This window comes from Urtica dioica, chromosome 8 (assembly GCF_054948205.1).
Source record: "Urtica dioica subsp. dioica isolate 48M chromosome 8, U.dioica_male_clone48M_v1_H2, whole genome shotgun sequence".
NCBI classification, from domain to species: domain Eukaryota; kingdom Viridiplantae; phylum Streptophyta; class Magnoliopsida; order Rosales; family Urticaceae; genus Urtica; species Urtica dioica.
The window spans coordinates 3899334-3924770 of NC_142763.1; the positions used below are offsets into that span (position 1 = coordinate 3899334).

The window sequence follows — 25437 nt, forward strand, 5'->3', positions numbered from 1 at the left end:
CAAAACTACTACTACTAACAAACACAACACAAATAAAGAGATAAATACTAAACCCCCTATAACTTCCTCATCCATCAACCATAGTCCTCCACAGTCTCACACCTCACTCTCTAAGCACCAATTGCCTCGAACCGACCCGTGAATTTCACCAAATGTCACCGGAGATAACTCCAACACCATTGATCTTATAACTCTCATACTTCCTTCCGGAACGACTGTCGGAAGAATCGTAAACACCCTACAGAAACCCGGCACAACAACACTAATAATTATACATAAAAAAAAATAAAAACCGGGAAAAACAAGACAAATCACGCACCACTTATTCGTTTTGTCCGAAGCGAAAACTTCGGACTCGTGCGATTCGTTCCCCAGCTCGGAGAAGCCCTTGATCATCCAAGTGAAGATTCGGTTGGTTATTTCTCTGCCCGTGAGCATCGAAACGCTCTCTACTTTGCCTCTGTACTCGATAACAAAGATTTCAACCCCGAATACGCAACCGCCTAAATGTGAAATGTAGCCTTTACAAGGATCCTCGAGAATCTCCAGCGGAAACGCTTTTGCGATTCCCGATTTGGTCTGAAGCCGGTTGAACCGGCTCACGGGATGGTCAGCATCTTCATCACCACAACGAGATTACATTATTATTACGGAATCACTAGATGTATGTATATGTATGAAATTACATTTTTTTTTCATGTATGTCTCCTGAATAATTCGTGCCTTGTACGGTCAAGTATTGGTCTGTCAAGTAATTCAGCAAAAAGAACTTGAAACTCACGTAGATATCGATCTTGAACCCGGAGCGGATTTTCTCTTCGGCAGATTCCAAGTAGAGTTAAACGTGGTCGGCACCACCGTTCTCGAGGTCTCCTTTCGGGTGAAGCCACAATCTCCTATTATAAAAAGGAACCAACTTGAGAGAAGATCACATATTAATTTCAGTTTTTTATTGCTTGACTTCCAAGTTACTCTGTTTAGGACTTTCTTTTTTCTTTTGCTAATTAATAACATGTACAATGGCTACGATAAAACCTAATTTTTTTTTTCAAAGTGCATCCAAGTTTGAAAATAAAAACCTACCATTTATAGCCAGAAGCTTCAAAGATGTTGCTCACATATTTCTCCATCTTTGATACAAGGCTGTACGACTTAATCCGCAGCGAATAGTGACTTGATGGGATACTTCTTTTGGTTCTTAAAATTGCTGCAAAAAAAAAAAAAAAAAAAAAAAACCGTCAAGGATCGTGATTGACAATGCATTAACATACGGAGAAAATATGAACAAAGTAGATAGTTCGAAACAAAATAACTTCCGTGTAGCTGATCGTTCGCGTTTAGTCAGTAAATCAATTCGCAAACATCACAAAGATTGTTCGTAAGCAAACATCACGAATTACATACGAAGAACATGGAAATCAAATACGAAATTAGAAACCAATACCTGCGTTGTTTCCTGAACTGAGATCCATTATGTCTCTCTCTCCTCCTCCTCTCTCTTTCTCTCTCTCTCTCTCTCTCTCTCTCTCTCTCTCTCTCTCTATCTATCTTTATTCGCAAGCTATAGAATCGATGTTTATAGACTCATCGCGGAGAGTCCGATTAAAAAAAAGGGAAAATAACGGAAAGTTCCTCGAACACAATGGGCCGCATAAGGTTACTCGCAGTAGGCCCAAAATACCTTCTAGAACTAAGGCCCATTTTCAACAAGAATGAATAAAAGTTGGAAAATTACAATACTAACGCTTATAGGCTTCTTTCAAAACATTATAATGTTTTTCTTTTTTTTTTTGAAATATTTAGGATGTTAATACATTCAATATACACTCTTTAGTATATATATTACACAATTATACAATTTCAGTCTACATATTTTAGTATACAATTACATGGTACTGTATAAAAAAAATTAAAGTGATAACAATGATAAGAGTATACAAAATAATTGAATGAGCGAAAGACACAAATACTACTTCAAAAATGTTAATTTCGATGATAAAATTAATAAGAGCGTTCATTTTGCAGGTGCGTTTGCGCTTGGCCAATTTTGACGCACGTAGGTAAAAACTCAAATTATGATGATGAAATCATGAATTAGGACTACCAACATAGTTGCAATCTGTATTGTATAATTTTATTGAGCACTACAGTTAAATAGCCTTCTTCAATCGTTGAAATTTTATTTTAACAGCCAACGTTCGATTGATAATTGAAAATTCGTTACTCAACTTATGAACTAATCGAAAGGGTCAAAAATACCTTTTGACCGGTTTTAAATTAAAAAATAAATAAAATAATAAATTATTTACATGGAAGTTTTTTTTAACTTAATTAACATTTAATTAATTTTCTTTCTCCATATAATTGTTGATAAGTGTTAATGACAGTTATCATAGTTTTGTTTTTTGTTTGTTTAAATTGATTAATGGTAGTTTAACAAATGGGTTTTAGAATTACTTGTTTTTTTTTACGCTATAGTAGTTTATATAACACACTTTTTTTATTTAAAATATTCAGAAATGAAAGCTTACCCATAAATAATTGAAATCATACATGCATGTATTATACAAAGAATAATCAAACACGTGCAATTTATGATACTACATAACAAAAAATTGAAACGTAAAAGTCCTTGAATGCTCTCTTTCCTGGATTCAGGCTGAAATACAGCTCAATTAAAAAATAAATATTAATTATTAACTATACGAGATTTAGAAAGAAAAAATCAGAAACACATAATTGATAATTGTAGTAACTGTTATTACATATAGTGAACGCCGTTAAATAAAACATGTTATCGTAGAGGGAGACATCTGGCTGAAAAAGCATAACATGCAATGACTAATGACTAAGTTAAGAATTGGAGAGATCGTGATTGTACCACCTTGCTTGTGTTTAGCAGCTGCTGAGAAGTAACAGACATGTATTCATAATAACATTTGCCACGTTACTAGTAAGGAATAATTTCGTAATGCGTTGTTTATGAGCAAAAGACAGCTGCACTAAATATAGACAAATGTCAAGCATATAAGAGAGGAAAGAAAATACAGCTGCCCAAAGCGACGTGGCTTGCTCAGGATTCATTAGCTTGTTCTTAATTTTTTTTTATAATTAATCTATGCATAGATAAATGAAAGTTCAAGAAGTATATAACAACAACTCTTTTAATGAGTTGGTTTTGATTGCGAGATTCTACAAAGAAAACATGTCTGAAAATATTTCTGTATTGTTATGAGAAATATCTGATGTTGGACTTAATGTTATGATAGTACCTATAATAATAGAACCGAGAGAGAGAGTATGTGGATAGTAACAAATCTATTTTTAAAGGCTTTTTAAAGGCGGTTTGACCCATTCTTGTTTGCTTTCTTCAAGTTTCATTATATCTCTGTAACAGTTTAAGAAGAAAAAAGCTTGCGTTTATGCATTGTTTTGAATAATGAAATGTTAAGCCACTTCTGATTCTAATTTTAAATTTTTTTTGTATTATGCATTCATATATGTTTTGGATGGGAGGTATATCCAGGGTGGGCAAAGAAGGGGTGAGAGAGAGATAGAGAGATTGAATTCATAGAATCATCAATCAATATGAAAAACCATACACAATTCCGAGCCCAATACACCAAAACCTACTAGAAAATAAACTCTGTTCACAATTCAAGAAGTGAACCAATCCCTCCGATTAGACTCCACTATCCAGCTAATAGAAAATTAATAGTCTAAAATAATAGATTAAACAACTCTTTTCATAAGCCTACCCACTCCGAACACTTATTTATACTAAAACATAATTAAATAAATAAATAGCATGTAACTCAATAACTAATGTACTAATTTACCAAACCTAAGAGCAGCCAATGCATACCTCCGATGAGTCTACGGAAGTGATGCTTCTGAGGAAGGGTGACAGATAGAGAGTGAGCACGCAAAGCTTCGAGCATAGACTATTATGCTTGAAAACACTCTGTGTGCTTACTCTCTTCTGTCACCTCCTTTACCATCACTACTATGTCACCTCTGCTGAGAGTCGATCGTAGTTGTATAAACCCCTGCAAATATACAATACTTATATATATATATATATAAAAAATATATATACAGTAGTCATTAACGTACGTGAAGTCATGTAAACAAAAAAAAAAGACCTTCAATGTTTTGAAGGATTTTCTTCACTTTCTTCTTGCAACCTTCGCAGTGGATTGAGACTCTCAAAACCCATGTCTGTAAAACAAAACCAGTCTCTCATCACTGTATATATGGGTGACGATCTACGATCGATATGAATATATTAAGCGACGTATATATTACGTTTATTATTATATTATTACCTGGTATTTCAGAGGCTCCGGAGAAGCTATTCCTCCGGGGGTTTGTTAGCCATCAGAGAGAGAGAGAGATTATTGATTTCTTTTTTCTTTTTCACCGAGTTAAGAGGAGCGGAAGATTTGGTTGAATGGCATATGATATATATGGGAAAGGGAGAGAGAGAGAGTTGCACTTCTGCTTTAATTGTTTGCTATAACAGTAACACTCTCCAAAATAAAATAAAGAGCACACACACACTCAACGCTAAAGGGTGGGCTTTCAGCTTTTCTATGAGGGGGTTTTTAATATTATTTTATTATTATAATGCTTTAGCTAGCTATAATGCTTTAACCCTATAGGCTACATAAGCTAGCTAGGGTTTGTGAAAGCTCACACGTCCATTCACCTCTGCTCTCCTCAAAACCTGGTGGTACATTAATCTCTCTCTTCTCTGACACTCCCTTCCTCTGCCTCGTCACCTTGATACGTAATAACGTGTGATATATTAAAGCGGATTTATATATGTATGGTTCATTGATTTCAACTATCGCAATTATTGATTTTTGCATAAATGAGATTGTCGTTCGTCATATATAAATTGGGTTCACCGGCTTATCTGCTGTTTTTTAAGACCACAAGCAAAAAGTCACGCGCATGAGAATAGTTTGCGATGAAAAAGAAGAAGAAGAGAGCACAGTGGTTCCCAAAAAGTTCAACAAAGCTCTTCTTACTCTATCTATCTACTTCTTCTCACTTAATTCCTCGTCACGTGACTTCTATTATTATGGCTGTGTATTGCGATGACGATGTGATATGCCCTTGAAAAAGACGTAAATCATAAATAAACAACTAATTAACATATGGTCGGTCTAATTTAACAGTTGTGCGTTGAATATAGGAATCTAACCACACTATGTGTATATATAAAAGCCAGAGGAAAATGTTTTTCTTTTAATCTTAATACTACCTTAATTTAACTGTTAACTATTTTCTTTCTCTCTCTCTCTCTTTTTTTTTTTTTTTGCTAGCAAACTGTTAACTATTTTCAGGAATCCCCGGTGGGCGATGACGAACAATTTTCATAGCAAGTTAGCAACTTCTTCAACTATAAAAAGTTTTGCCTAAAAATTAAAACCCGTCACAAAAGTATTAACAAAGAGAGTGAGAATAAAGAAACACACATCCTCATTTTAAAGGAATAATATTAGAATTATGATCACTTTAATAATTTTGTACCAAAATTCATTAATTACATTTTAATAAAAAAAAGTATTACTTATCTATAGGAGAGAGAAATGTTTGGTATCAAAATATTTCTAAATGACTAGTCATTTAATTTTTTTTTATTTATTTCTTAATCATTTAATTTAATTACATTTAATATTTTAACAAACACATTATGTTTAAAAAAAATAAACTAACACATTTAACTCTCTCTCTCTCTCTCTCTCTCTCTCTCTCTCTCTCTCTCTCTCTCTCTCTCTCTCTCTCTCTCTTGCGTGGCTGATTATATGGGTTGTTAAATGCTAACGGCGTCGGACTGCATAGAAGCGACGTATGGTTCATTTTCGTTCTTGATATTTATTTTGTTCTTCGTGTTAGATTTTGTTCTTCCTTTTCATTTTTTTCCTAGTTTAGAGTTTAGATCTTTTCATTAATATATAATGTATGCGAAATGAAGTGATATGTGAAGTAAATTAATATAATTTTTTAAAAGTTTTTTGGAATCTGGAAAACAAAATTATTTCTTTGAAGATCTATTGATATCTTTGTCAATAAATTTTTGTACGTCAATAAATCTTCAAAGAATATGAAAGCGAAGTATTAAAAGAGATGTAATTTATAAAAGAAATGAAAAAGGAAAATAATAAAGTTAAAAAGGTGAATGTACAAAAGGCAGTAATAGTTCCAAATTAAAACACAAGTAATGGGTTTTGATACTATCAAAATGATCATAATTTCGATATTATCTCAATTTTAAATATATGTTTCTCTTTACTCTGGTTTCCATCGAATCTTCTCCAATCTAAATAATTCAATAAAAATTAAATTGGTTGTCTTTTTTTCTTAATTAGATTTTTCATGTTTTACGCATACCCAATTTTTCTTGTGTTGTTTAAATGGAGAGAATATATAAAAGAAAGGAAATTATGATGGAAAATGTTTAACTAACATTGGGATTTCATTGGAAAAATTACATGGATGGTATTTTAAAAGTGCAACGTTCCAAATATAGTTGGTGTTTTGAATCCTTTCAAAGTTTAGAGGTTTTCAAACTGTAAATGTCATCTTTCTTTTAAATAAAATAGTAAACAGTAAATAAAATTAAATATAACCCAAAACAGTAACAATTTTTGGATTAAAAAAAAATCTATAAACATAAAAAAAATGACAATTAAAAACTTGAAAAAGATTATTTTTGTGATAAATATTTGGACCATATTAGTTTTAAAAAAAACACTATCACAAACAATTTCCACAAATATATTCTATTTTTCATGAAAAATAGGGTGGAAAATAAAGCGTCTAAATTTTAAATGCGGGCCGTATAAATTTCTATTTTCTCACTTTATTCTCATATTTACCCTTTATTTTCCATAACATCAAAAACAAGATATAATTTTTATTTTTCCTCTTAATTTCACTTCCATTTATATGATCACTCGTGTTTTCTCATTCTCTCATATATTGAATTCCAAACGGGTAACAGAGGATAGTCTATGAGGTGTCAGTTTCCTTCTAATGCAATTCTTGCGTATGCGGTCAATCGTGGTATCCTTTTTTTTTTTTATAAAATTAAGAAGTAAAAAGTTATTCAACTTTTCGTTTTGTTGCAACTAATTACGATTTTGTATCTTAAGAAGCATAATAGAATTTCAAGGAATATGCAAATAAAAAAATAAAAATAAAAACTTGTAAATTTCGGATTCACACATCTTATAATACAATGAACTTGATAAGATTATAGCTAGTTTCTAGTAATGGTATCCGATTCTCTACCAAAGTTCATTGAAAAGACCAAGCATTTTGTGCCTTTCTTTTTCTTCTAGCACAAAACATAGCTCACAAAGTTCACAACATCATAGCAAAAAAAGAAGAATTTTTTTTTTCCTTTGACATAAATTTTGTTGTTCAGTCACCATATCTTATCCAATGGTGAAAATAATAATAATAAATATTATTTTGCTAATTAATATTCAGAAATGAAAGCTTACCCATAAATAATTGAAATCATACATGCATGTATTATACAAAGAATAATCAAACACGTGCAATTTATGATACTACATAACAAAAAATTGAAACGTAAAAGTCCTTGAATGCTCTCTTTCCTGGATTCAGGCTGAAATACAGCTCAATTAAAAAATAAATATTAATTATTAACTATACGAGATTTAGAAAGAAAAAATCAGAAACCCATAATTGATAATTGTAGTAACTGTTATTACCAATTATTAATCATACGTGATAAAAAAAAAATAATAAAAAAAAACCCAAAACTCAAGAATGAATTCATAGAATCATCAATCAATATGAAAAACCATACACAATTCCGAGCCCAATACACCAAAACCTACTAGAAAATAAAGTCTGTTCACAATTCAAGAAGTGAACCAATCCCTCCGATTAGACTCCACTATCCAGCTAATAGAAAATTAATAGTCTAAAATAATAGATTAAACAACTCTTTTCATAAGCTTTAATTATTGTTGAACACTGAAATCACATTGTGAACGATAAATTAACTTTTAATATTTTGTCCCTTCTTTTGGATTTAGGCTTATAGTTTAGTGGCACGAGAATGGAGATCATCTTCGATCAACATGAATACCATCATTTAGACAAAATTCTGTAAGTGCTCTAAATAGTGGATCATTTTATATGTGTTTTTCGATTTTACCAGAAGAAAGAAAGCTGATATGAACCTTGAAGATTTCAATAGAATGGTACTGAATACAAGATAATCAAGGAATTCGAGAGACCCCAAACTCTCTCAGAAGGCTAGCGGTAAATGATTATTTCTAACCTCTATTTATAGACTAAGTGACAATCAACATATAAATTATATTTCCAGTCCTAACAAAAACATCTATAGTTCTGGACTATCTCACGAACCACGTATTAAATGAACATTTTGGAGCCAAAATTACCAAGACGTGAGAAAAGGAAAGCAATTTTCTTTTGTGTTGTCATACATCTCTTGGCAACGTGAGTGTTGTCATAACATAACCTTATCACATAATTATTAACCTTATCTCTTTCTGAAAAAAATAAACTTATCTTTTGCAGCCTTTTTTTTTTTTTTTTTGCTTACCCCAATGCTTTTATCTTCTGCCAACTGAATTTTTTTACATTTCATTCATGTCCCACCTCGTTTTATTAGTTATTTTGTTGGACATAACATTAAATGACATTTCATTCAAACAACTAATGGTTCGAATAGAATTAACCATGCAAGTGCCACTGTGAAGTTTCAAGACACATGAATGTGAACTAAAATAAATATCCATTTTCTATTCAAAAAGCCATGTTTACGCATGAAACATTATATATAATACGACAACAATATATATATACTCTCTTTTTTTTTCAACCCCTATGTGTGTGAATCAATGAGACAAGCTAGAGATATGACATGTGTGACGAGGGATTCTCTTTTGTGTTGTCATACATCTTTTGTGTTCTCGTACATCTCTTGGCAACGTGAGTGTTGTCATTGTAACATTAATTATTAACCTTATCTCTTTCTGAAAAAAAAACTTATCTCTTGCAGGCTTTTTTTTTTTTTTTGCTTACCCTAATGCTTTTTATCTTCTGCCAACCGAAATTTTTTACATTTCATTCATGTCCCACCTCGTTTTATTAGTTATTTTGTTGGACATAACATTAAATGACATTTCTCTCTAACCAAACAAATAATGGTTCGAATAGAATTGACCATGCAAGTGCCACTGTGAAGTTTCAAGACACATGAATGTGAACTAAAATAAATATCCACTTTCTATTCAAAAAGCCATGTTTACGCATGAAACATTATATATAATACGACAACAATATATATATATATATATATATATATATATATATATATATATGTGTGTGTGTGTGTGTGTGTGTGTGTGTGTATTGAGCAGGAAATAAAATTTCAGGAAAGGCAGATGTGTCTAAATTTATTTCATAAGCGTAAATTAAAATAATTATTTTATCATATGCTTAATTATTTCAACTCATTTAATTGTTCACTTGATTAAAAAATATGGTTATAAGTATATACTTGTCATGTGTAAACATATAATGTCTATGGAATTTATGTATGGTATTATATATGTATTTGTGTTATTATAAACCAAACCAAATATCAAATATCAGCCAGTTTTCTTGAAAGGAAAAAATAAAAAGGTCCAGACAAACCTATGTGTAATTGTGTGTTTTAGTCTTACTCTTAATACAAAATTTCTCTCTTTCCTAAATAACAAGTTTCAAAGCACAAAAAGGACACCATGCATGATTGCCAGTAGAGTGGGATGCAGAACACGAATTATTTTTTGTTTCAGCCATGAACTCAAATTATTAGTTTAAATTATATATATATATATATATATCAAAATTTAAAAGCAGATTCGTATATGAAGACAAAAGTCCCAATAGGACATATTTTTAACTGTAAATGTGTTAGTTGTCTATGTTTTCTACTCGAGCATGATCAGCTTTTTGTTTGCTCAACTTGCTCTCCATATATTTATTGTTTTGCGTGCATAGGCTCACAGTTTTTTTTTTTTTTTTTTTTTTTTAATATAAGCTTATTGTTTCTCACGAATTAACAAGTAATAAAAGACAATTTAAAATAATGATTGCCTAACCACAAGTTTCCCTATAAATATAGACTTCATCCACAACAAGTTTTCATATCTCTCAACAACACAGAAGTTAATAACATCACTGCGCTTCTCATCTCTCTCCCTCTCTCCCTTCCTATCTCTCCCTCTCTCTAAATTTGCCTATATCAAGTATCAACCACAAAAAGTTAATATCACCGCTAGAAGCATTTAAAAAAAATATTACCGCTACTCTCTCTCCCTCTCGCTTGATGTATATATATATATATATATATATACATACATATTATATTTATGTTTGTGTTAATTAGAGGAGACATGGTGGTGTATGTTTATAGATGCGGACAGAAGATAGAGAGCACAGATGATTTGAAATGCATGGAAGCTATAGCATCTCACTCATTCGTGCTCTCTATCTTTCTGTCGTCGTCACTTTGATATACAACATTATCACCTAAAGTCCCTCTGGTATAACCTGGTGTTTTTTAATCTAATTTTTCTTTATTTTTATTTTATCTACTGTGTTATATTGTTCGTGGGGTATTTTTATGGTAGTAGAGTTAATCTTTTGCTTTTAATACAGACGCATTGATTTTAAAATTTTTCCGATCTACATACATCTCTAGGGTTTTCATTTGTATATGTATATTTCTAGGGCTGACCTCTAATTTCAGCGTGGCATACAATTTACAGATTCTCATTTGATTATGAGTGATCAATGATCAAGTTCATTTCGTATTTCTGATGCGTGATTTTCCTACTGAAAGCTAGTTTTGAAAATCCACTCTTTCCATTTAATGTTTTGAATACCTTTTTATTTTACTTTATCCTGGCAGATTATTGCAATCCGTATATTTATCCACTGTTAAGATATATCTGAAGAAATAATTCACCCATACAAATAACATATGAGTTCTGTTATGAACTAGTATTTTTTTGAGATGTTCTTTTCAATATCATCTGTATCAGTGTGCATACATTGGAATGTTTCTAAGAGCTGGAATCTATTTAGTGGCAAGTGTTTCGACACGTTTTATCGAAAAAGGGTGTTTTGATGTCTGATGTCATAATTATTAAAAAGAAGAAGAAGAAATTTGAAGTCTCATTATGTACATTTTTTATTTATTAGAAGCAAAAATAACTTCCAGTTTATTGCAAACCCTAAACCTACATTATTAGCTATATATAACAAAAAACAAAATATAAGCAAAATAACATATATATCTATGTATGGATTATATGTAATTTCTGCAGATTCAAAACCCTAGAATTGGAGGACGGTGGTGACCGAAAAGCCCTTTTGGAATGGTGGTGACCGGAAAAACCCTTTTATAGGAACGATGTGATGAAATCAAGTGTGTCTTATTTGGTGAAAGCCAATATCATTCTTCAATAATCTTACCAGCTATTGTAACTTTGGACGATTACAGTTAATGTCGCCACAAACATTATACGACTAATTGGAAGAATGTATATTAAGATGTTTTTTAAGTCTTTATCTTTCTGTGAGAGTGTTTTTGAGGGATATAACTTTTTATAATGCCTTTTTATCAAGAGATATACTTGCAAACATGGATTTAAATGTCGCCGAAATTCCCCGATTTTCGCCGGCGGTGTCGTTTTCGCCGGGAAAACGGCCGACGAACTCATGAAAGTCGTTTTTCCATATTATTTCGTTTGATTTTCTCTGAAAATGACATGAGATTTGTCCATGTTATGTCGTTTTCGGCTTGAAACTATAAACTCATATTCTGGAAAAAAAAAATGGCGGAAGCAAAATGAGGAAGAAGAAGATGAGAGAGGGGAGAGGAGAGAGACGAAGTGAGAAGAGGGAGAGAGAGAGAGACCTGACCTACAATACACTACGTATATAATATACAATACACTAACATATTATATGCATACTGACCTATATGCATATTGACTGTGAGCTTTTTTTAATGTTCATTTTTTTTAATATATATGTATATTAAGAGCTGATATTTAACACCGCTGGCACAAACCAAACACTCACTTTTGTGGCAACGTTTGTCACAAAATAATAGGTGGAATATTACCACAAACCAACACTCAATTTTGTGACAACGTTTGTCACAAAATAATAGGGTTCTTGGTGATGATATTTTTGTTCGGTCGGATTGTCCATGTTTAGCAGTTACACGTTTATAACCGTCGATTACACGACTTTAGTTCGATTTGTTATTGTAATAATTGTCGCACCTTGGGGCTTGGACGATTAGTTTAGAAGTTCGCGACCACATTCTGGTATTTGTTTGATCACTCAGTGGTTTTCGTTAGCTTATGAATTCAATGCGTTCATTGTTATAAATGATCATCGATCTCTCGATTTGAACCTTTTTAGCAGATGTATATAGAGTTGACTAAGGCTCTTTAGCTCAAATTATCTACCATTGTAACATTTTCATTGCTAAAATTTGAAACTTGGATTCTATTTTGTGTTGACCAAGAAAAATATGTGGTAATGAGTAAAAGTGAGGGAATTTTTTTGGGAGTTTTTTCACAACATTTATCAATTTTTTCGTTATCTTTCTTTTTTTATGACTTTTTATAATATATTTTTATCTTATCTAATAGTGTCGTTATTTTCATTTTTTATTTTTTGAAAGCTAAAGTTCTTTGTTTGTTGGAAGAGAATTCAATACATCCTCTTTTCTTCCCATACTAAAAGCTAAAACAATCAAAAGGTTGTTTTCTTATTTTATTTTCATCTCACTTTAATGCATATGAATAGCCTCCCTCAATGTTTTAAAGGCTATAGTTTATTCCCTGAAGTGTCTCTATCAGCATTTTCTTTCATATGTTGATGAGGGCTATCAGAAATTGATATTTAGACTTGTCTATTTTATTTTATTTTTAGTATGGAAGTTTCAAATTCAAATATATTTTACAAGCATGTGATGATGCATTAAAGGGAAAAAAGCAATTCATAAAAAAAATTCCAACAGTGCTTTCAAACAAACATTTCTTAGAACTTTTTTTTCAGATGGTCAAATATTGGAAATTTGTCTCGCATAAAAAAAAAAAAATTGGTATTGGAAATGGAAAACAGGTGTGTATAGAATCTCTACAACATCACCAAATTCCAACAAGAACAAGAGTAACAACCTTTTTAATTTTTCCAAGCAAAAACTATCCTTCTGTTTTCCGTCAATTTCTTCATCCATCGTCACAATCCACGAATTAATTAAAGTTCAAAATTGAATTCATTGGGGTCCAAGGATGGTGAGAGATGAGATGAGAAACTACCAAAATCAATACAAAATAATCCACGAAAGTGGGTCCATATTTTGTATTATTATTTGTTATCCTTCTGTTTTCCGTCAATTTCTTCATCCATCGTCACAATCCACGAATTAATTAAAGTTCAAAATTGAATTCTTTGGGGTCCAAGGATGGTGAGAGATGAGATGAGAAACTACCAAAATCAATACAAAATAATCCACGAAAGTGGGTCCATATTTTGTATTATTATTTGTTTTATAGCTTTTTTGCGACCAATTGATTGTGTCACGAATCAAAGCACTTGAAGAGTTAATGCTCATCTGCGTAACTGTGTTTCATTGGTAAAAGATCATTCAATGCAAGAGCAGAGAAACTGGTAGGCTTGTAAGTTGTAATTATATATTTGTATATATATATATATATATATATAAAACAATTAATGTCCAAATATTAGTTTTCAAAGCGTGTCTGAGCGCAATTATAATAAAATCAACCCAAATCTTTCTTAGCAGAGACATATTAGCAATATAGTGAAGTGATGATAGTTATAACTGATAGTAATTATTGAAGAAGAATGTGTTTGAGCTTTATGTTTCTTTTCTGAATGAGACAAAAGCGTGGGGTTTCACACTTGTTTTATAGGGCTTCATGTATGTGTATGTATTCAAATTAAAATGTCTCAGTTTAAAGTATATAGTTTGTTAGAACTTAGAAGGCTGGCTATGTGTTGGTGAATTAGGTGAAGTTTTTTTTTTTCTTTCTCTAGAGAGGTTACATTACCATAGCGAGCTTCAAAGCAATATATACACTGATAAGGACTTACTGTTTAATTCTTCAATAAAAACTTAAGTTTAGAAGATGTACAGTGCAATGTTACGATAATTAGTTAGACTGTACCGTAAGAAGGGAATGTATGAATATATGGTATTAAAAAAAGATAGTGAAAGTAAAGACAAAAAAACATTGGCTATGCTATGCCATATATGTAATTGAAATTTTTAATTTCTTATTATTTTGTTTTGCTTTACTAGCTCTGTATTCAAAACTTGGTCAAAGATTAATCTTGACATGTAACTTCACTTTCTAGTTTTTAGACTCCATTCTTTGCTTGCTCAATATGCATAGTCGGTTGCAACAACTACAGAAAATGGACATGCTTTACCTTAAAAATATGAACGGGTATCTCCTATTTGGCTGAGATTCATTTTTCCGAAATGGTTAGAGAAGAAAAATTAACAGCTTAAAATTTAGCCGAAACATTGTTTTAAATTAATTGAATCTCGATGACAGTGTTGTCACAGATGTTTTTGCGAATAAATAAGCCAAATATTCGTGTCATTTATTTTGATTATTTAACCATCTTTGACGACAATGCCGCTAGAACAATTTAATGAACATCTCTTCAGCAACATTGTCGTTGAATAATGTAAAATATGTGGCGATACCTAAACATGAAAGACAAAGAGATTTATAACTAATTAAGTCCGTTTACACTTAAGGATTTTAATGTAGCATACGTTTTATATATATATTTTTTTAGCCATTATGTTGATATGACATTGATTCAAACCAACTCCTACCACACGGTATATCATCAAGTATAGTGCAAAATCTTCTCCAATCACACTGTAAATACAATACTATATTTTAGTGTGTGTATAGTATCAGGCCAAATTTGGTGTGTTACTATATCACACGACCAAAAAAAAAAAAAAAAAAAAAAAAAAAATTATTTTAGTTTTAGTTGATTATCAATTTCACTACCAAACCAACTTTATTTTACTATTTTATTGATCTTAATAATATAGTAATGAAGGATAGTATTTTTAGTGTGAAATTTAGTGTTGTGATTGGAGTTGAAAAAAAAAAAAAATTGGCGCTAAAAGAAGATTTTGAAGTTGAAAGAGATGGTATTCAGAATTTCAGATTTTTAACAAAATAATATTTATACTCTCTCTGATTTTTATTTTAACAAAATAGCGCTAAAGGTGTTTTTATTTTATTTTATATAAATGTGACATTTTGCTTAATGTTTTTCCTCTCTTTTGTTATGGGTGGCGAACAACACAACTTAGTCTCAACTTCTTGAGGAAAACGCCGGAAACTCACAAGCTCGAAGCTTCATAGCACAGACATTTAATTCTAGATTTAATCAAGGCAAGTCAATTTTTTTTATGAGAAGTACTGTACCTATTAGCAGTGTTGTTGAACTGAACAAAAAAAAATTTATTTTTATTTTTAATTTATAATCACTTCATAATTCGCTTGGTATTTCAATCTTTTATTGGCTGTGTACATATAGACAGACAAAATTAGTACAACATATAGAATATTTGACTTTTTTTTATTGTTTACCGTTTCCTTTAACTTTTTCTTGGTTGTTTTTACCGTCTAATTTCATGTAACTATTAAATCATCTGAAAACTAAAAAAAAGAGGTTTTTATAGAATATTCAATAATTGAGGTATTCAGTGACTTATCATCTTTAAACGATATATGTGTGAAATTTTCCTTGCCCGCTAGTCTAAATCCTTGGGATCAATAGTAAAATGGATTTCTTTTGTTTTACAATTTTAGACACAAATTATAGCACTCAATTGGATTGTTTGGTATTGTGCATCAAATTATACATTTAGCTCGATTTTGTTTAACACTACATTGGACATGCTCTTAGTAGGCATATCATATTTGGTAACAATTGCAACAAAAAAAAAGGGGGTGGACATACCTGTGCGCTCAAAGTGTTTGCCATTGATTTGATCGAGCACTCTCAGCTTATACTCTGCGTAAACCGACCCGCGAATTTCACCAAATGTCACCGGAGATAACTCCAACACCATTGATCTTATAACTCTCCTACTTCCTTCTGGAACGACTGTCGGAAGAATCGTAAACACCCTACAGAAACCCGGCACAACAACACTAATAATTATACCAACCAAAAAAAAAAAAAAAAACGCACACACCAGAGAAAAACAGGACAAATCACGCACCACTTATTCGTTTTGTCCGAAGCGAAAACTTCGGACTCGTGCGATTCGTTCCCCAGCTTGGAGAAGTCCGTGATCACCCAAGTGAAGATTCGGTTGGTTATTTCTCTGCCCGTGAGCATCGAAACGCTCTCTACTTTGCCGCTGTACTCGATAACAAAGATTTCAACCCTGAATACGCACCCGCCTAAATGTGAAATGTAGCCTTTACAAGGATCCTCGAGAATCTCCAGCGGAAACGCTTTTGCGATTCCCAATTTGGTCTGAAGCCGGTTGAACCGGCTCACGGGATGTTCAGCATCTTCATCACCGCAACGAGATTACATTATTATTACGGAATCACTAGATGTATGTATATGTATGAAATTAAAAGATTTTTTTCATGTATGTCTCCTGAATAATTCGTACCTTGTACGGTCAAGTATTGGTCTGTCAAGTCATTGAGCAAAAAGAACTTGAAACTCACGTAGATATCGAGCTCGAACCCGGAGCGGTTTTTCTCCTCAGCAGATTCCAAGTAGAGTGAAACGTGGTCGGCACCACCGTTCTCGAGGTCTCCTTTCGGGTGAAGCCACAATCTCCTATTATAAAAGGGAACAAACTTGAGAGAAGATCACATGTTTATTTCGGTTTTGGATTGCTTCACTTCCGAGTTACTCTGTTTAGGACTTTCTTTTTTCTTTTGCTAATTAGTGTTATATATCGAAATCAAAAACTAAGTTTTCCGGTGAGAGCATGCAACTTTAGTTAAAAATAGCGACCGATAAGTAATCCACGAACCATGAAATAAGAAATTCCAGCAGGCAAATTGAAGAAGAAAATAATAGTAATAATTAATAACATGTACAATGGCTACGATAAAACCTAATTTTTTTTTTCAAAGTCCTTCCAAGTTTGAAAATAAAAACCTACCATTTATAGCCAGAAGCTTCAAAGATATTGCTGACATATTTCTCCATCTTTGATACAAGGCTGTACGACTTAATCCGCAGCGAATAGTGACTTGATGGGATACTTCTTTTGGTTCTTAAAAAAAAAAAAAAAAAAAAACCCGTTAAGGATCATGATTGACAATGCATTAACATACGGAGAAAATATGAACAAAGTAGATAGTTTGAAACAAAATAACTTCCGTGTAGCTGATCGTTCGCGTTTAGTCAATAAATCAATTCGCAAACTTTTATTGCCTTCAATCCAAGTTTACTTAATTAATATTGAATTAATTTTCTTACTTTCTCATTTTCTATCTCCATGTAAGTGTTGATAATTGTTAATGACAGTTAATCATAGTTTTTTTTGTTTGTTTAAATTGATTAATAGTAGTTTAACAAATGGGTTTTTAGAATAACTTGTTTTTTACGCTCATTTATAATGATTTATAGTAGTTTATAACACTCGCTTTTTTATTGAATATATTAAGAAATGAAAGCTTACCCGTAAATAATTGAAATCATACATACATATATCATACAAAGAATAATCAAACACATATTCAATTTATGAGACTACATAACAAAAAAAAAAATGAAACGTCTCAAAAAAAAAGTCCTTCTTGAATGCTCTCTTTCCTATATTCACGCTGAAATACAGCTCAATTAAAAAATAAATATTAATTATTAACTATAAGAGATTTAGAAAGAAAAAATCAGAAACCCATAACTGATAATTGTAGTAACTGTTATTACCGATTATTAATCATACGAAAAAAAAAAAAAAAAAAACCCCCAAAACTCTAGAATGAATTCATAGAATCACCAATCAATATGAAAACCATACACAATTCCGAGCCCAATACACCAAACCCTAGCCAATCAATATGAAAACTATCCGCGATGCCGACCCCAAAACCTACTAGAAAATAAACTCTGTTCACAATTCAAGAAGTGAAAAAATCCCTCAGATTACACTCCACTATCCAGCTAATAGAAAATTAAGTCTAAAATAATAGATTAGACATCTCTTTTCATTAGCCTGCCCACTCTGAACACTTATTTATACTTAAATATAATTAAATAAATAAATAGCATGAAACTCAATAAAAAAAAAATGTACTAATTTACCAAACGGGTGTAACATGCTAAGTGGAACTAAAAAAAGTCAGGAAGAGCAGCCAATCCATACCTCCGACGAGTCTACGGAAGTGATGCTGAAATCCCCGAGCCTTCTGAGAAGGGGCTCATAAGGACCGGAGCGAAAGCGTGAGGCACAAAAGAGACCCTTGACTCGCCTGACATGAAGCGCTTGGTCGGTTTGTGGGAGCTCGAGCTTGGTGAGTGAATCGGGAGAGTTTCAAGACGTGCTCGATATCTTTGTCTCCGAGATCCGGACGATCGGAGCTCGAGCTCCAGAGAATGTATTTTGTTTCTCTAACGAGGTGAATGTAGTCAAGTTTGCAGCTGGAAAGCAGGATTTCTTATTCCTTTTCGGATAGTCTGGTTATGATTTTGTCTTCCTCGGTTTCTCCTATTTCGTTCGTGTCCGGTTCGTCCTTGGAATCCCGTGGATTTTCTCCCACGACCTTGAGTTCAACGTCTTTCAACTCTCTTGTCAGTGTCTTTTGAATCTAGTATACCGAAAGGAAAAAAAAAATTATAATCATGTCAGCGAAACATTGTTCTTCTGATTCACATTTATTTTTATTCTTAGGACACTGAAATCACATTGTGAATGATAAATTAACTTTTAATATTTTGTCCCTTCTTTTGGATTTAGGCTTATAGTTTAGTGGCAAGAGAATGTAGATCATCATCAATCAACATGAATACCATCATTTAGACAAAATTCTGTAAGTGCTTTAAATAGTGGATCATTTTATACGTGTTTTTCGCTTTCACCAGAAGAAGAAAAAAAAGCTGATAAGAACCTTGAAGATAATATATTCAATAGAATGGTACTAAATACAAGATAATCAAGGAATTCGAGAGACCCCAAACTCTCTCAGAGGCTAAGCCTTGCACAAAGGTAAATGATTAATTCTAACCTCTATTTATGAACCAAGTAACAATCAACATATAAATTATATTTCCAGTCCTAACAAAAACATCTATAGTTCTGGACTATCTCACGAGCCACGTATTAAATGAACATTTTGGAGCCAAAATTACCAAGACATGAGAAAAGGAAAGCAATTTTTTACCAAGAGCATCATCATCAGGACATGTAAACATCCATTTATAATTCATAAAGAATAATAAGAAAAAAGTTATGGAAGGAAATTCATACACACAGCATACCTCGGGAAAACCAATGAACATGGGCAATGAATTTACACTCCTTGCAACAGTATGCACAGATTCGCGGGTCCCACTCAAGCTCGCACACGTCACACCGAGGACGAAGCGGTCCACTTGGCAGTTGTCCCACAAGCTCCCAGTCACGGAATAGATCTTGTCCACGAAGAAGAGGACGACGTATGCGATGGTCCGGTCACAGGCTGACCCTGCAGGGACGGCCGATAAGACCTTAATATCCTTGGGCCTTTTATTATTTACTGTAGGGATAAATTGTTCGGCCCAAGGATTAATATATCGATACCGGTTCGATACCGAGGTTTTGATTTTTTTGATATATCGAGTTTTGATTTTTTGATATATCGACTACCGATGGATATATCGATGGATATCCTATAACAATTTCAATACCGATTACCGATTATACCGAACCGATTGATATCTCGACAGAAATCTTATAACATAATATAATTGAAAAAACTCAAAATATATATAAGTCTCCAAATCCTAATATATTTTAAAAATAAAAAATTATGATAAGTTATATGCATATATATATATATGTATATTCAAAGCTTTATATATATATATATATATATATATCTATTTGTATTATATATAATATACATAAGAAATATTGATAATAAATAAGTAAAAGATATAAAAAAAAAGATACTGTTGAATTAAATCACCACATCATGTCATCAAGAACACAGTTGAATTCATTTTTTTTTTTATAAAGAAACTTAAATTTCTTATTAATATCTCACTGCCGCCCGGAGGCAGGAGACGGAATAGAGAAAATTCCAATGCTGCATAGAAGGAAAAGAGCCAACGCCTCACAAAAAAAAAAAAAAAAATACAACAAAGTTGACTAACCATTATCGGTCTGTTTTCTACAACTCGGCCACTTTGTACCACAAAAAATCGTTCCGCTAAGAACTTGCTCACACAAGCGTGTCTAAAAATTCACTTATGGTTGTGTGCCTCAATCTGGGTACAGCTTGGTCCCATCTACCCCGCCAAAGGCCTCGATTTCAAAGTAGGTTTGGTCTCCTTTCACGAAAGCCGAGTACACAAAAACCATCTCCATTTTCTGAGGATATTGGGTCTCTGCATATAACCCTCAAAATTGATTCACATTGTCATAGAAACACCCACTGAAAATTAAAATAAAAAAAATTCCAAATTTTCATTACCGTGAATCCTCCGAAGAAGCTCTTGCTCCGAAACGAAAACCTTTTCAAGCTTCTTCCCAATCTTGCCCTCCCAAATCCCGACCAGCTCGTTCATCGAATATACACATTCCCCGGAGGCCTCAAATACACCACCTTGTTCAATGCTCGCGGGTCGTCCACCGCCATTATCGTGAATGCAGCCACGTCTCTCTCGCTCACAAACACGCCTGCCAAGAAAAAAAAACACCGTTAATCATAAAACAGTCATTCAACTGAATCCACAGGCTTTCCGTGCTATCACCTTTGGCGGTTCCGTCGCCAAAGATAGTTACACAGTCCCTCGGAGGAGAGCTCAGACCGGGCTGGACGAGCGAGGGAAGGAACATCCTCATGAAGTAGTTGCAGCATATATAAGTGTAGGGAATTCCCAGGGATTCGATCAGGCGGCGAATCTTGGCTTTTCTCGAGTAGAAACCGCCATCAATATCGGAAACTCGAGCCCGATCTGGATCAACTCCGAATTCAGACGGAATAAACCTCTATCAAATTACAAAAACAATGAAGACTAATCAAACAGAGTTCACTTCACCTAGGACCCAAAATCTGTCAATCATTCACAATTCGATTCACCTTTAACATAAGGGAAAATCCGTGGAACTGAAATTCTCATAATTAATCACGACTGAGATAGAAGAGAAAGAGAAAAGCGAAACTGACCTTGATCGAACCAGATTGGTTGATGACTTTGATCAGAAGCTTCTGAGAGAGAGCTTCCTTGCTCGGTACTGCGGAGATTACGACATCCACTTGCTTCACGGCCTCGACCAGACTCTGCTCGTTCTCCAGAGAACCCTGAGCGATACATAGTGAGCCAGAGAGCCAAAATGCAGAGATACAAATAATACATATATATAGAGAGAGAGAGAGACAAAGAGAGAGGTAGTGACCTTGACGATCTAAGTTTCCAATAAGTCTCCAACAAGTCGTGTGCCAAAACGACGTAAATACAAATAAAACGACATGAGAGTGAAAAATGACGATCTAAGTTTCCAATAAGTATCCTTTAAAATTGGATTTTTTTTTTTTTTTTTTTGTATCTCATTTCACATTTATTACAAAATTCGTGTCTCTTTTTTTTAATGTAAAATTTTATGCAAATATAAGTTATTTTTAAAATAAAAAAGGGCATAAAAGTTTACCGATCTCAAAATAGGGACGCAATAAATATCATTTTCTCTAAAATATATACAAAATATGATGCATTAACAAATATAAAAAGGACATAAAAAATTATTATAGGTTAATTAATGCCATTTTTTCTTAAATGCGTTCCTTTTAATATGGTAGACTTTTATGTCTTTTTACATTTTTTATTCTTCTAGTAATACCCTATATTTTATAAGTATTAATTTGTAAACTAATTTTAAACCCGACAACTGAATGAGGCAATTATGTCCAAATAAAAACATCTATCATAAGGGACCTTATAATTATCGTCATCTTTTCAATATTTTTAGTATAAAATTCCATTTATCTAACTTAATTATATACACTAGTGAATCTCGCTTATAATTATCGTCATCTTTCTTACAATAACATATTTATCTAAGCTTATCCTGTTTAAAAACTGAATTCAGGCGTGCTATTAAGTTTGGAATAAGTTAGCTGCGCTCGTGGTAAGAATGATTAGAGAACCGGTCAAATTAAAGTTAAAAAACAGAAATACCGTATTCAAATCTAATATCAAATGCCACTTAGAATTCCATTAAAAAGGTCTAATTAAAAAAATAAGTTATCTACCCAAACATCAAAACTCGTCAGATTCAAAGACCCTACAGGCAAGCATTCTACTATAAAAAACAAAAATAAAAAATAAAAACATTATCAAGATTAGAAAATTCACCCAGGAAAAAATAAATCGGTTCAAGCTTTTTATAACAAAACAAAAGAAAATCAATGGAAATTGTTATAATTATTATTATTACCCAAATACATTTACAAGCTAATGAGCGCAATTAGAACCACCGGGTCATCCGTAAAGAAATCTATAGCCCCAATAGTCAGACGATGTGAACCTATCATTTTTCAATTTAAAACACTTAGAAGTGCCCATAATAAGCTCTTGAACATTGGGGTCATTGTTTAGTGGCGCAAATTGTTTAAGGCCATCCAAAGCAAAATGCAAGTTTCTGAAATAAGCGGCGGTGTCATAGAACCCGTCCGGGAATCGCCCGCTCCCCGTCGGAGGGCTAAATCCATCATTTCATGAAGAAATCGCGCCCCACGACACTTTGTCCGCTCCGTGGGCCAAATCAGGCACTATCTCCTTCGGCCAATATCCTATCATGACGTTTTGCTCCAGCGCCACGAACCACAAAATTAATAGTCGAAACGGAACGCAAATCAGTCCAAAAAATCCTTTCGGGCAATAAATAAAAACTCATTGAAGGTTACCTTAGACCCTGAATTGATTCCTATGTATTTTGGTACTTAACTTCTAGGAGAAGAAAAAAAAATGCTGATTTGTGGTGTTAATTCATGGGAATTTATTGTAGGGAAATTGCCACAACTACTACCAAAACAATAACTTTTTCCAATTTCTCACCAAAACCATAATTTGGCCAAAAATGCCACTAAATCAAATGTACAACTACCCTTTTACCATTCACTTAAATTTTTCTTACAACCTACACCAATTCTCCCTCATATCCCATCTCACTCATTTTTTTCGCTCATTCCCATTCTCGCTCATATCTCTCCCTCGTTTTCTCCTTAAATTCTCTCTCTCCTCTTCTCTTCCCAAAACCGCCCAGTTCTCCTCATTTCCCGTCTAACCGTCGTCATTCCCACTTCTCCTCTATCGCGTCTAACCATCCTCGCGTTCTCCCTCTGTCGCGATTTCGCTCTCTCACCCAACCCCCAAATCCTAACCCTAAACAGTCCCGGAAATGGACGACGATAACGACTTTCAATCACCCAAACAACCCCGGAAAAAAAAATGAAGTTGTTAGACGGAGTCTCCGGAAAAAGACGAAAGCGCCGGAGGAGTCGCCGTCTTCACCCAAACCGTCCCGGAAAAGAAAAACAACAACTTCACCCAAACCGGTGAAGAGTTCGGCGAAGAAACCTCGGCGTGGGAAGGGGAAGCCCATGCATGTCACGTCTGACGCCGAGGAAGAAGAGCAACCCCCCAAGTCCGCCAATATTCAGGTTAGTTTGGGGGTTTTCGGTTGATTTGTTGTTGATTGATGGACCTTGATTGATTTGGGGATAGACTTGATTTAATTTCGGTTTAGTTTTGGTTAACTGGTTTTGGGTTATCTCGGTTTGCATTGGGTTATCTCGGTTTTGTTATGGTTTGATTGAATATTGATGTTGAATGAATATTGTTGTTTTTGAACTAATTATTGACATTGATGTCAACTGTTGATGTCAATTGTTGACATCTATACGTCAACAAATGGTATGAATATTGAATATAGATGTCGACAATTGCCATCAACAGTTGACATCAATGTCAACAAATGGATGTTTGTTGACTTTGATGTCAACAGTTGATGGCAATTGTTGATATCTATATGTCAACAACTGGTATCAATTGTTGACCTATAGATGTCAACAATTGCCATCAATAGTTGACATCAATGTCAACAAACATCCAGTTGTTGACATCTACCATCTTAGTGTTTGAAGGCTGTGTTTTGATTTTCTCATTCTTTTTTGTAATGGTTTTCAGGGATGGGAGAGGTTTGTCCCCGAAGCGGAAATAGTGGACCATAATTTCAGTTTTTATGGTTCACTTGATAAATTTGAAGAAGCCGCTGACATGACAGCGGAGGAGACGGCTCTTTTTCAAGAGTCTTGCTTCGGCCAGTTTCTGAAGCTTCCAAAGATCAACAGGTCGTCAAAGATAATCAACCACTTGTTGATGAGGGTCGGTCAGTATGAAGGGCAAGCGAGTCAGGATGCGCTTTTTATTGAGCTCGGGGGTGAATCTCGGGCTTTTACCATCCACCATTTCGCAGAGATCACGGGTCTTCGTATAGTCGACAACTACGAAGCTGTCAACTATACCGAAGTTGTTGAAGACGGATTGTTCACGAGCGTCTTCAACAACGGGACATACAAGACTCGTGCCGTCCTAACCTCGCAGCTTAAAGATAGCAAGGGTTGGCAAAATCCGACAAAGCGGGTGAAGCTCTTGCTTCTCCATTTTCTCATCAACGTTCTTCTCGCTTCCGCACCGCATACCAACATCCCATACTGGGCGTACGTGAAGTTGGTAGAAGACCTAGACCAATTTAACTCTCATTCATGGCCATGTATCGACAAAAGATGGGATTAAGCAATCTTTTGTAGTTCATGTACTAGATTATGTACTCTTATGTCAAACATCTGTTGTAAATAGACATCTGTTGTCAATGACTAGATTGTTCATATATAAAACATAGTGTAAATAGACATATTAAGCAGTTTCAGGCATTCAAGTCATACAACAATCCATACATAAATATCACGAAGTTTAGACCAATGATGTGGGGAATTCATCGGCAGAGTCATTTCTTGTTAATCCTCATCCTCCTATAGTAGAGGAGTTCCTCTCTCTGGATTTTCAGCATAATCACTCGTGTCCCCTTGGGCACGACTTCCATAA

The 25437-nt window shown here is 33.4% G+C and overlaps 1 protein-coding gene, 1 long non-coding RNA gene and 1 pseudogene across 3 annotated transcripts; all 3 read right to left on the reverse strand.

The window, feature by feature from the left end:
* Positions 1-755: 755 nt before the first annotated feature.
* On the reverse strand, positions 756-23935 carry LOC149387383 (putative pinoresinol-lariciresinol reductase 3; annotated as a pseudogene). Its single transcript, XR_016300626.1, has 10 exons — positions 23797-23935; positions 22584-22633; positions 21501-21635; positions 21085-21322; positions 20805-21010; positions 20485-20718; positions 19609-19814; positions 18497-18938; positions 1084-1207; positions 756-896 (listed from the first exon to the last, which is right to left on the reverse strand). The product of XR_016300626.1 is annotated as a putative pinoresinol-lariciresinol reductase 3 (transcript).
* LOC149387384 (uncharacterized) lies at positions 4018-4458 on the reverse strand. Its single transcript, XR_016300598.1, has 3 exons — positions 4329-4458; positions 4146-4221; positions 4018-4049 (listed from the first exon to the last, which is right to left on the reverse strand). It is a non-coding gene; the product is annotated as an uncharacterized LOC149387384 (long non-coding RNA).
* On the reverse strand, positions 14763-17334 carry LOC149387385 (uncharacterized). The gene is made up of 5 exons (XM_089622131.1): positions 17288-17334; positions 16784-16956; positions 16379-16676; positions 16114-16283; positions 14763-14830 (listed from the first exon to the last, which is right to left on the reverse strand). The coding sequence occupies exons 1-5, from the start codon at positions 17332-17334 to the stop codon at positions 14763-14765; spliced, it is 756 nt and encodes a 251-aa protein (XP_089478257.1).
* Positions 23936-25437: the final 1502 nt, after the last annotated feature.